This window comes from Vidua macroura, chromosome Z (assembly GCF_024509145.1).
Source record: "Vidua macroura isolate BioBank_ID:100142 chromosome Z, ASM2450914v1, whole genome shotgun sequence".
NCBI classification, from domain to species: domain Eukaryota; kingdom Metazoa; phylum Chordata; class Aves; order Passeriformes; family Viduidae; genus Vidua; species Vidua macroura.
This window is the reverse complement of record NC_071611.1, coordinates 39,184,104-39,197,008: the sequence shown is the minus strand read 5'-3', so window position 1 is coordinate 39,197,008 and position 12,905 is coordinate 39,184,104. Positions and strand designations below refer to the sequence as shown.

Sequence of the window (12,905 nt, the reverse complement as noted above, 5' to 3'; positions counted from 1 at the left end):
TGTCCCCCTGCCTTCCACTCCCCTGAATCCCCCCATAGGGTGGTGGGCATCCCTTCCCTCTGGTTACTGCCCCGGTACTTAAGAGAATTGCGAGAGCCGCGAGGCCACTTTTGGCCACCGGGACAATGGCACTCAGAGCTCCCCAGAGCTTGCATTAAACCTGAGACTTTTTCCCCGGCCTTGAGTCGACTCCCTCATTCCCTCCTCGGACGCCGCCTCTCCTCCTTACAAGGCAAACAGTGAAGTGGAAGCGCTCTGTCTTAGCCGCTCCCCGAATCTCCTCAAGAAATAGGGGAGTGTCCCCTGCTGCTGACCGTGCCTCGGCCAGGCAGGCGAAGACAGGGAGCTTCAGAGCAGGCACGGCAGCAAGCAAGATCAGCAGTTGCTGTATCACACTAGTGAGACCCACAAAGCCAAGAGATACTGCTGTGCTACAGGTGATAGGTCTACATGACTTTCTTGGGACAGACTTCCTTCCATTTATAGCCTGTCTATAACAGCCTCTCCAAGACCACCACACTTTAGAATATTTTGGTTTCCATCTCTTGCATCCTCTGCAAAACAGAGCTGTATCTAACATTGCAATGGGGATATTCAGGAGCCACAGCAACCTACTGCAGATGTCAGAAAAGAAAAGAGCAGCTCATTTCAGAAAAGAAAAGACATACCAGGGATGGAAAGAGAAAAAGGACAGATGTGTGGGGTGGCCAAATGCCAGATCTCTGATTATGCTCTGATCCCCTGAGGCTGAGCCTACTGAAGCATCTGGGAATTAATTCTGCAGATTGAAATTAATTGGCACAGTTACTGGAAACTGTTGTAATGGAACAGGAGGGTGTTGCTGTGCATACACTTAATCAGAGGAACCTATAAAAGGTGAAAGAAAAGTCATGCTTCTTTAATTATATGATTAGAGTTTCCAAGCATTCTTCATCATGATGATAAAGTAGACGTCTGTGTCTATTGAAGCGCTGACTCCGGCATAGTAGTTCATGAATTCTTCTGTTGTGACCTGAGACAGAGAAATTAAAAATAGGAAAATGAACCTTTGCTTTTATTTAGTGCTGTAAATCAAAACCACACATTGAGAAGAACCTTTAATGAAACTGAACATCTGCTATTTCTACTGTAGCTAATAAAAAAGAATCCAACAGAAGGAATTAAGACACTTATAATTTCCTGAATTTCACTTTGCTAGAAACATGAGCTCTTGTCCTCCACAACACTTGGATGAAGCTGAAACAGGTGAAGTTTAACTAACCTTACCAGGAACTGAAGTTAAAATCACTGCTGTCTAAGAAGACAAATATTTAACACAATTTTTTCCAGGGATGCTATAATCTGGTTCTTTCCATGATTATTAATAAAGTGGGTGAGATTTCTGATGCAATTCAGAGACAGTTTGGAACTTTATATCCCCCCCCTAGAGAGAAAATACCATTGCTCTAAAGAAATCTCCTTTAATGAAGCAGATATTCTTTGAAATACCTAAGAGTTTTGAATAGCTTTCATGGGTATTTTGAGGTTTAAAAATGACCATTAAAAAAAAAATCTAATTAACTAAGAGAAAAATTGTGCAGGTCTCTTGTGATGCCTTAACTCTTGAATTGTGTAGGTCATTGTTTGAATAAACAAAGAAAAATTTGAAAAAATACAACACAATACTAAAAAGACATGTAGCTATTAGAGAGTGTCCAAGAGAGGGCTGGGAAGATGGCGAAAGGTCTAAAGGAGAAGCTGTATGATTCTGTGATTCTGTGTCTTGGTCTATTCAAGCTGGAGGAGACTGAGAGGAGACCTCACTGCAGCTACAACTCCCTCAGGAGGGAAAGAGGCGCAGGCACTGACCTCTGCTCTGTGGTGACAGTGACACGAACTGAGGGAACAGCCTGAAATTCTGTCAGGGGAGATGTAGGCTGGATATCAGAAAAAAGTTCTTCCCCAGAGGGTGGCTGGGTACTGGAATGGGATCTCCAGGGCAGTGGTCACAGCACCAGCCTGACAGAGGTCAAGAAGTCTTTGGACAATTCTCTCAGGCTCATGGTGTGATTTCTGGGTGTGCTGTGCAGGACCAGGAGTTGGACCTGATGATCCTGATGGGTTTTTTCTAACTCAGCATATTCTGTGATTCCATTATATTTGCTCTGATTGCATTGTGTGTTTGAGAACTTAGAAAAACATGGCAATAGGGAGAAGGAACTACTTCAGACTGTCCTACCATCACAAGATGATTACAAACCTCACTAAAACTGCCTATTTCAGAGGCACACCGCAGTGAAGAGGGCCTTTCTAGCAAATACTCATCCTTGAGGCATTTCTGCTAAAAACATTTTAGGTATTCAGTATCATTAGAGTCTTCTGATTCAGGAAAGCCACAATCTGTTCTCAGAAGAAACAGTGATCAGGTGAGCTAACATCAGGATTGCTGACCAAGTGGTGGATGCTCAGAGTAACCAGGCACTGAACTCATCAAGGATCAATTTGGGAACTCATTTAATGTGTTCATTCATGTATGACCTCAGCACAAAAAGCAGGAACATTTTGCCTGAAATTTGTTAGATATCACCACTGCTGTGGAGGTGGAAGGGGATAGTTGGCTCTGAAGTGGTATCTCTGAGGATGACACTGCAGCAGAAAGTACGAAATTCAGCTCTACTAAGTGCAAAGTCATGCCTAAAGCATATATTGCATCAGGGGAAATATAGGTTGGATATTAGGAAGAAGTTTTTCACAGAAAGGGTGATAAAATATTGGCATGGCCTGCCTGGGGAGGTGGCATCCCTGGATGTGTTCAAAAAAAGACTGGATGTGGCACTTGGTGCTATGGTTTAGTTAAGGTATTTAGGGCATGGGTTGGACTTGATGATCTTGAAGGTTTCTTCCAACCTAGTCATTCTGTAATTCTGTGATTCTGTAAAGTAGATAAAACCCATCATCTCTCTACAACAAAGCCTGAGTGGTGGAAACAAAGCAAGTGAAGGATTCAGATGGAGCATTAGACAAGTAGGAGTCACCAGTGCAATGCCACCCAGAAAACCCAGGTGCAGCCTGGAGAGTGGGAAGTGTTAAAGACATTCCACAAAATAATGATAAAAACTTAACAGCCTAGTTTGTTATTATTATTAACTGCTCAGATTGAGAATAGCATCAAGTGAACCATGGAGATACAAGAGTGTTCTGAGCAGGTCAACAGATGTAAGTTCAGACCAAAGAAGTTTGCAGACACATAACAAGGAGAAAGAGAGCATGCTTGGCTCAGAGATGGTTGAAGAGCAGTTGTATAAGAAGTCCATCACAAAAGGTGCCCAGGCTTTGCACCTGAGCCAGAGAGTTGAGCCAGAGTGCAGGAAGGGCTTCCATCTCTGTCCCAGCTCATGGCTCCTCAGGGTACACGCCCATGCCAGTAGCCCCAGCCCTATTCTCCCTCCAACTCTCTGTAGATAAATCTGTCTCTATTATGGACTGATTTGCAAGTCATGTGTCTCAGTAATTACACTGGAGAAGAACTAACTGTAAGATATTTGACAAAGCAGGGAGCCTGCTTTTGAACTGGATCCTAGTATTTATTCTCCTAAAAAGTGAAAAATCCCCCAATTTATGTGGATCATGAAATTCAGCAATTTTGTGGGGTAGTCTCAACATGTACTTAGTGTAATCTATGAAATTCGATTATTAAGGCTACAAGCTTTAATGCAATCTCACAACCACCCTTGTACCTCCTGCAGAGCCCCTTTGCCTCAGAATGTACAAGCTAGCTGTATCAGGACTGCTGTGCACAGGTTATGCATCTACTTTGATTTCCATATAAATGTGATGCAAATGGATGTTTGGTACTGCAGTTATTCCCCAACTTAATAACCTAAGTCAAATTCTGAGTCAGATGGTGATTTCATGGCTTGTAATCAGGTGCTTAACTTACCTTCCCATCTTTTTCATAGGGTGAATCAAAACTATCCAGAAAGGCTCTAAAAACTTGATCTTCTGTCCAGTCTCCATTTAGGTATTTGGGATGATGTTTTACATTATACATCCCACGTAAATCTTCAATTGTTATGACACCATCTCCAGTCTTGTCTAACTTCTGAAATGTCTGCATGACAATCTCTTTTCTTGCACTGGACATGGGAGGCTGTAAAGAAATATTAACAGAATAATTGTATTTTTGCCAACTACTTGTCCAGTTCCAAATTCAAGTACTTGTTATTCCTAGCAGCAAAACTTTCAAGGTAGATGGGACATTATACTGGTGATAGTCTACACTGTCCAGGAGCTAGAAAGGGCAATATATCCTCAAAAGAGCAATATGATTAAGACTATTCAGTGTCTACCCATACAATAGCAAATAGACAATAAGAGAGAAAATACTACCTAGAACACTTTTCTGATCTGGCCATTTTAAATATTTCCAACAAGAAATTGCTAATTACCCGAAGTACTAATATTTTCTATCTTAATTGTTTAGGCTTCAGCAGAGCAGAGATACTTCGGACAAAATCAATCACTGTGGTGGACTGGAGAAAGTAACCTGGAATAAGTTCATGTTATAAAGAGATGTATCACAAAATGGCCAACAAAGAAGTGAGATTGATGGGCTGAACCGCACAGGTACCCAGACTGCAGTACAGGAACTTCAGTATCTAAATCAAGGCCACAATTAATTTAAAAAAAATCACAACTGTGTATTTGCAAATATTCTATTCTACTTTGTTCTGTTCTGTTCTATTTTAATCCATTTAATGCAGTAACAGCATAAATTCCCAGACTTACTCTCAGTGTAATAAGAAATTCATCAAAATCAATTGTTCCATTGCCATCTTTATCAAATATCCGGAAAATCTCTTGTGCTTCTTCCTTATTGATCATCACAGCATAATGACGTAGTCCTCTCAGAAACTCATTGAAATCAAGGGTTCTGCTATTGTTACCATCAATAATCCTAAATACTCTGTGGAAAACATGAAATTTGAGGAAAATGCATAGGAAAACATGGAGAATGCTACAGTGGTTTAGTACAGTACTGGAGTAGAGAGTCACCTTACTTTCCTCCTTGTTCTGTATTCTGAGGGGGGAAAAAAAGAAATAAAAAACCCCAACCAACAAACCCCCTACATTTATTGGCAGTAGAGATGACTTGTTTAGATAGGGTGCATGAATATTACACATCTGAAGTTAAATGAGGGAAAGGCTGCCATAGTACTCCTGTTCATTATAGCCCTCTGCCCCCTGCAAGTTGCACATTTAGATGAAGTTCCAAATATAGATGAAGTTCTAGTTGTTCACCATCTGAATCCAACCTGTCAAAAGGTGATCAGGTCAGTCCTGTGTCCCAAAACACATGAGCCCCTCTGTGGGTTTTGGCATTTGCACTGAAATGAGAAAACTCAAGAAAACTTGAAAATTCAAGTTCTGGTCCCCGTTTAGGGTGTAAGCCTCTTGCAGCTAAAACTATTGGGCTGAATAATGGGTTTAATGTCTTGCATACTCACCTGCCAAGTCCTTTGATGCCTGCAGATCCCCTTGCTAAACACTGCAGGCGAAGTCTTTCTAGAGGGTTAGTGATTTTGGGCAGGCTTTTTTTTGCATTGATTGCCATCTCTTGGTCATGCCTTGCTGTGCCCATCTGAAAGACCAAAACACTGGTGTGGTGTGGATTCACATTCAGACACAGTACCGAAACCTGCCTTAAAGCATCCCAAATTCCTAACTTGCAAACTGCTGGTAGTAACTCTTTCATGAGGACCCATTTTCACCCTCTAGTTCCTTTTCCTTATATCCTTCTACCAGAAAGGGAAATTGCCAATATAGGCCACCAACCATGAAAGGAAGGCTCAGCCAACCACCTTGTGATTAATCCACATGCAGACAGGAAACTGTGTGTAATAAATTTCTGCCTACAATGTGAGAACACTGTGACAACTGATGGGTGCACTCAGGAGTGTGTGACTCCCTCTGTGTCCACAGCATCCTTGCTAAGCCTCTTCTACCTGGCCAGGTTTACAGCTATCATTTGAACTAAGGAAGATAAAAATTACCCTGGCTGAGGACCTTTACCTTTGATTCACTTTTGTTCCACTGAGGCCCTGATTCTGCAGAGCAGAGATTTCACCCATTGCATATCTGAGCAACAGCAGTCACCTACATGACACCTACTGCTTTTTAAACACAACTGCAGAACAAATTAATACCTTAAAATTTCACAGTATTTAGCACCCCAGGATTTCACATGCTGACAACAAAGGCCTTCCATCTACCCTCAGAGGAAAACAGTGGAATAAAAATATGGAAAACCAGCTTGAGACTCTGCAGTACTGCAACAGTACCATCAAGAGCAGCATGCCCAGGCTGGCAGAGACCCACTGCCTCTGCCACAGGGATTATTTGTGCCTAGTGCTAAGAAAAGTGCGACTGCCCATGCCCATACTGATATTTTAGGGCCACAATGAATCCTGGTCACATGCTCAGTGCAAAGACTGCTGTTCCATAGCCTGGCTGATGAATCTGCAGCAGACCATGAAGACTCCCAAAATATTTTCCAGCCTTTCAAGCATCATGGGATAAGGGCACAAAAGAATCACAGAAGTTACAGCAGAGCTCTAGACTCAGAGGGTGACTGGTGCTCTGCTGAGGCCATGCTGGGATGAGGAGGTGAAGCTGAGGAGCCCAGTGGGCCACTATCAGTGCACGTGACAGTTCCAATCCCTTTGTCATTCCATGTGCAGAAGTGTGAATCGAAATGATCAGACAAAACTCCTAAGAAACATGGAATTAAACTGTTTCATCTTAACTGTTCATCCACTCCTGTTTACAGAGCATTGGCTATGGCTGCTGGTAATGCCAAATATGCTGAATTTTCTAACCACTTCAGATTACTCCAGCTGGGCTTGGAAAAACAGAAAAATAAAATGGTTTTGTACTCCCCAAATGTTTTCAGTATTAGCTTAATGTAGAAGTTTAGAGAAGTAAAATATAGAGCATTTTGGCCTTTGCTTCAGACAGAGCAAGCAAAGTTCTTCTGGGAACTCATTAACCAGTGACCAGGAAGATCTCACAGCTGTGTGACATCAGCAGCCAAAAATGTATTTTACAAACAATGACCTGTCCTTAAGGGGAAATGTTTAGCTGGAAAGACTTTAAAATACAGCGAGGTCACATAAATACAGTGCAAACTATATTTGCATTATATAACAATGTACTATTGCTTATATATAATATATAGGAACTATATATCTATATATAGAGAGAATATATAGAGAATACATGATGCAAGTGTATCATTGTGCAGTGTGAGTCTTTCTACACTATGTTATGTCTTTTATGGAGTTCTATAAATACTGAGACCTACAAGGACATAATTAATTTCTACTGCACACTGCAAAAATCAACACAAGCACACATGCCGTGAAAAGAGCGTGGCATCTCCTTGCCTCAGGTTCAGTGGAGTAATTTGCAGAATAGTGCAATATGCATCAAATAATCATTGCAGTAATACTCATGAATTGAGGCTACGGAGGGAGAATCTGATTTGCTATCTGTTATGATCTCTTGAACCTCAGTAAAGGCCACTGAAATTGGCCAATCCTCTGTAATTTCTACAGTAAGAATAAAGTTTGCTTCTACATGTATAAGCATTTCTGCCTCAGAATTCACCATCTCTAGGCTAAGTTGTTCCAGCATTGAATAATTTTTCTTTTAATAGATGCTGTTTCTAGTCAGAATTTCTACCATATTAGATGCTGTTTTACTCTGTTTTACAAGATTAAAGAGCTACCTATTAAAAATGTGTCCAGGTGTAAGTACTTGAAGGTGCCTTTTAAACTCACTTTGGCTTAGAAATTAGGCATAGCTCAGGACTCCTAGTACAAAATGAATTTCCAGATGTCAGATAATTCTACTATTGCCCTTGAATTTTTCATTTTTTTCCCAGTGTTCTTTCTGAAGTGGGTCAGAGCACTCCAATAATCTCACTAATACCATAGGCAAAGATATTCCCACTTCTTTTCCCCCCAGTTATCATGGTTAAAAATACTAATAATAAATATTTCTGCTCTTTGCAAATCTGCATTCTCTATAATGTTCACTAACTAAATCACCAACAATATGTTTCTATACAAAACTCAGCAATTAAAGTCTGTTTGAAAAGTAATTGAGTTTTCACATCACACTAAAGCCTCTTAAACAGCACCTGGCTTCCTGTGCCACATGGCAGTAAGCATTTGAGAACCCTTTTTATACATCCAGAAAATACAGAAAACCAGTTAAGTCTAAAACCTGCTACATGCAAGCCTGGTCCATAGTGACACTTTTATCACTGTCCTATTTCTGTTGGCTGCAGACTGAAGTTAGAGGTAAACCCTTCCTAGGCTATATTGTAAGAAAAGAGATTCCAAATCAGTGCAAGGAGGGAGGAATCACAATTCACATGCTCTCTCCTCCCCTTTCATTTTGCTCTTGCTCCTTTTTGGATAATGTGAAGTAATTAAAGATGCAGTCAGGGTTTGTTGAACATAACCGTTCTCTGCATAGTGTACAAATGTGTAACATCTTAATACCATTAATAAAACAAGAACAGGTCATAAAAGTAATTCCAAATGGTTTTAATTTGTGTATCTCATCCAAGACTATCAGATGTCTCCCTCAGTGAAATTAACCAGCAATGTTTATTTTAATTTTGAATGCTAGAGAGTTTTGTTTTGTTTTGTTTAACAGCCTAGGCTATGAACAATTACCCCACGCTGTGAGGATTGTTTGTATCTATAGGTGATGTTGTGTTGTGCAAGCCAAACAGAAATGATTGCAATTATTCCTAACAAATACAAAACCTTAAATTTTGGGTTGGATTTTTCCAGAAGAATCTTAGGCTGTTCAGCAACCAGGTCCCTTTACATTCCTCTGTGCCTTGCACACATTTTGTTTACTTCTTATAATTTCATTGAATTACTAAAAGCACAAAAACTGCAGGAAACAACCATCTAAACACCTCCTTAAAAATTTGGCTTCTCGCTGACCCCTCTACAGCAGGCTCCCCTGTCTCTCTCCATCGTGACGAGCATCATCCAGCTTCAACCTTCTGACAGGTGGACATTACTGCGATTGCTCTTTTGTGTGTATATATATATATATATATATATGCAATACATACATACATACACACATACATATATACATACATAAATATGTGTATATATATTTATATATCTAAATAAAAAATCATATTTTTAAAAAACTAGATTTAGAAAATCAGATTTAAAAATTAGATTTAATTGAAATTAATTAAACTACTCTTGGCTGATCAGAGAAACTCACTGAGAGGTCGCAAACAGGAAAAAAAAAAACCTTTACCTCTAATACTCTTCTGAACTTGGGGTTTTCACTCCAGACTGGAAAGTGTTTGGGAGGCTTGGATAGTGTTGTGCCTCCAGGCTCAGGCAACAAGTTCAGGTGATAATGGGCCGCAGCCTCACTGCAAAGCTTATTTATCCATCTCGTTTTACCTATTTACAAACACGGCTGCCTTGGCCCCCCTTTTTTGGGAGGCTGGAGTTTACCAGCTGGTCTCCAAGGTGACACTGTAGGCTGTGGCTGGCCCAACCTGCAATTACGTTGCTTCCCTGGACAATTGCTCTGGCGTTTCGAGAGCCTTATAATTTTATTTCTCTTTAAAATAATGTATTTTCTTCTCATCTTTGCCCACATGGGCTGGAGAAGTGGGAGGGCAGAGTGGGAGACACCTTGTGCTGCCCCTTGCTGAGCGATAGGACTGAGAGAAAATGGCTCTGGAAAAGTGCTGCATTGCACAGCTGTGTTTTTAAAACAAGTTTCTCTGCTTTCATAGTTGATAGGGCTGAAAAAACTCTCTGGTTCAATTGTTTACTGAAAACACAGCAGAAACATGCAAGTAAAAAAGACTGTCAGTTGTAGTTCACAAAGAAAAAAACCCTCACCAGCGTATATTTTTTTCCTGATGATTAATTGCCACTTTGAAGACCTGCTGGTGGTTAGAACCTCTGGGGAGATGCTGAGCTTGTGTTCATTTGCAGCAAGAAGAAAGCTGAAAAGGTTAAACACCCATATGATGAGGAGAAATTGCTCTCTGCCTAGACACAGCTATTAGCAACTTGGCCTGCAGAAGGTCACAAACATTGTCAGTAAGATAATGTACCACTTTGGTAGGGAATCAGGATGTTGATAGATTCCTTAGGGGTAGGAAATAGTGAGTGTTCCCTAGCCCTCTGGGGCAGCAGCAAGGTGAACATGTAAGATCAAGGTCGATGGCAAAGGCAGTGTGTAGAAGTCAGTGTGAGAGCATGTGGGAAATGAAGGGAGAGCCCTGTTCTGGCCATGGATGAAACACTGAGCAAGAATGAAAACTGCATCGTTTCCTGGCAAAAGCAGAAAATTATTTTAGGCAATTGCTAGACTAATACCACTTGCATCCTGGTAGGCTGCTTATCTCTCATTGACAGGTACTTCCTGATACTAAACCAAAGTTTGTGCACGACTTACAATATTCTTTTATATCTCTCATGTGCCAGCTGATTGCACATTAATGCACAAGAAGGGAACAAGGCTTATTTAATCATTTACTGATTCAGAAATACTGCCTTTGTGAAAATGTAACATCCTTCCATCCACTATCTTTGTTTTGTGAATTGATCTCCAGAGACCTCCTGGGGATGCAGAAGAGATAAAGGGCTATGAATATTATCTGGGCTGCTGCCTGTTCACGCACTCTGCAAAGAAAAAAAAAAGGCACCAAGGGCTATAAAAATGGTTTTCACTGAACAAGTTGTCTGTGGAATTCAGCTTTGTACCTGAATAAAGAAATTCTTCAAATGCAGAATTTGCATTGACTTTCAGAAGGTTGCAGTAGACTGAAACAACAGGGATGGGCTCTTGAAAGCAAAAAAATAATTTAATATCTGGATACTCAGCTGCGTTCTGCTGTCTTTTCTCCCCTCTGCCCAGGCACACACACAGACACACATGGATGTTTACTCTACACTCCTCTGGAAACTGGACTGTGCTGTTTCTGAGATGGTTAATGAGTTACCAATTTGAAAATTATTAACGGGCCTTCAGATGTCTCAGATTACATCAGAGTGTGATGAAATTTATTTGGTTGAACCTGCTCTGTTACTGTGCACAGAGCTGTAAGCAGAGTTCAGTGAATTCAGAATTTATCAAAAAGAATATAGAGATTTCATCAGAACTCTGAAATTTTTCCTCATCATTTTCTAACTAGCATTGAATACATGCATACCTACTTGATTGTTAGTTTTTTTCTCAAGAGCCTGGACTGTCTGCTCAGTTTATAATTCAGCACTGGACTGATTTAACTAAGAAAAGTATACTATGAGGCTTAACATGATCTATAAACTCATGACAGAGTCAATTTAAGTCAATTGAAGTTTCTAAAAATTCAGATTTTGTGTTGAATTTAGGCAAGGGGGAAGGTATAAGAAATGCCTTAAAAACTTTATAAGAAGTATCTCCAAAAAAAGTGGCCCTGGTTGTTTTGTAGTTTAGTTTACAAGTTCTAGCACTGTTTCTTAATGTGCCACCTTTGACCATTGTTGTGGAGAAGCTCTTCAGCTATGAGAAGAACAGATATGAGCATATCTGCTTGTCCTTGGTAGAGAAATCATCAGGGTTGTTTGTGTGGAATACAGATTTTAAAAAATAGCATGTAGCAAAGAAGATTAATTTTACAGGATAAACCTTTGTGTTTTTTTTCCTGCCATTAAAATTAAGAAAGTTTCACATACACTAAAAAAGAAAACCTTGTGGTAAGTACATTGTCAAGGGAAAAGTATTCTGATTTTAAAACAAGATGTAATCCAATTAAATTACAGAATCACAGAATGGTTTGTGTTGGAAGGGATCTTATAGATCATCTAGTTCCAAACACAACTGAACTCTGACTCTAAATAAAATGCTTTTATATCCAAAAATGCTGTCTCCTGTGTGGTTTGTAGTTATCCAGCTGAAATTGTCTGCTCTCCAGAGCAGACACCAGCTGGCATATGAAGACTGTGCTCATGCTACTGAGCCAATTCCTAAGAGAGTGGTCACCACCAACCTGCCTGCTGGGTGCCAGCCCCAGACCTGCTTTGTAACAGAGCCCCAGCCCTGTCCCCATGTAGGTCTGACCCCACACCAGTGACCCTCATCTCGTCCCTCTGCACTAAGGAGCATTTCCAGCCCGAAGGGTGCACACTGCCAGTAGCACCTGTGTGATGGATTGCTCTGCCTGGCTACACAACTACAGCATATCTAACCTTTACCTTTACTTGCCTTTTTCCCTTGTTCTTGGGAAGCACAGATTTTGTTTTTCTAATGCTATGTCAGCTGCTAAATGCACTTGACAAGTTTTTTTTGAAGGTGACTTGAGACCAGGAGCATTCCAGAAAAAGTGGCAAGTATCTTTAAAATTTTTCTTTTCTTGAAAATCTACCACAAATCTCTTTTCAGTTGGAGAATGGAAAATGAAAACACTAGATATTTCAGTTTTTAAGAAGTTAAGCAATGAATGTTTACTAGAAATTGATTATTTTTATCCTGTGCCTTGAAATAATGGCAATTTAAATTCTTGAATATTTTAGGCCAAATAGAAAAAACAATGCTGTGGGGTGTTAGGAGCTTTTTTATTCTACTGCATTTCTCAAAAATATTGGCAATTTTCTGTCAACCACAGTGAAACAATGTGATGGAGGTCTGACATGCATGAGAAACTTCTGTGCTCAACCCTCTCTCTTTTGTCCACAGAAGAAAACAGTTAAATTGGCCCAGCATTTATTAGGCTTAAATACCTTTTGATGCTGAAAAGCTGTCTTTAATCATTGCAAAGTGGGGGAAGTAGCAAAGAATAGAAAAGAACAGTCTGCAGCTTGCTTCAATAACAACCA

General features: G+C 40.3%; 2 protein-coding genes across 2 annotated transcripts in view; both read right to left on the bottom strand.

Annotated features, from left to right (window-relative positions):
* Positions 1-12,905, bottom strand: part of LMBRD2 (LMBR1 domain containing 2) — a 179,622-nt gene that overhangs the window by 115,328 nt on the left and 51,389 nt on the right. The gene's annotated exons all lie outside the window — the stretch shown is intronic.
* CAPSL (calcyphosine like) lies at positions 372-9,411 on the bottom strand. The gene is made up of 5 exons (XM_054002425.1): positions 9,340-9,411; positions 5,487-5,620; positions 4,768-4,945; positions 3,920-4,129; positions 372-1,012 (listed from the first exon to the last, which is right to left on the bottom strand). The coding sequence occupies exons 2-5, from the start codon at positions 5,618-5,620 to the stop codon at positions 911-913; spliced, it is 624 nt and encodes a 207-aa protein (XP_053858400.1). The 5' UTR covers positions 9,340-9,411; the 3' UTR covers positions 372-910.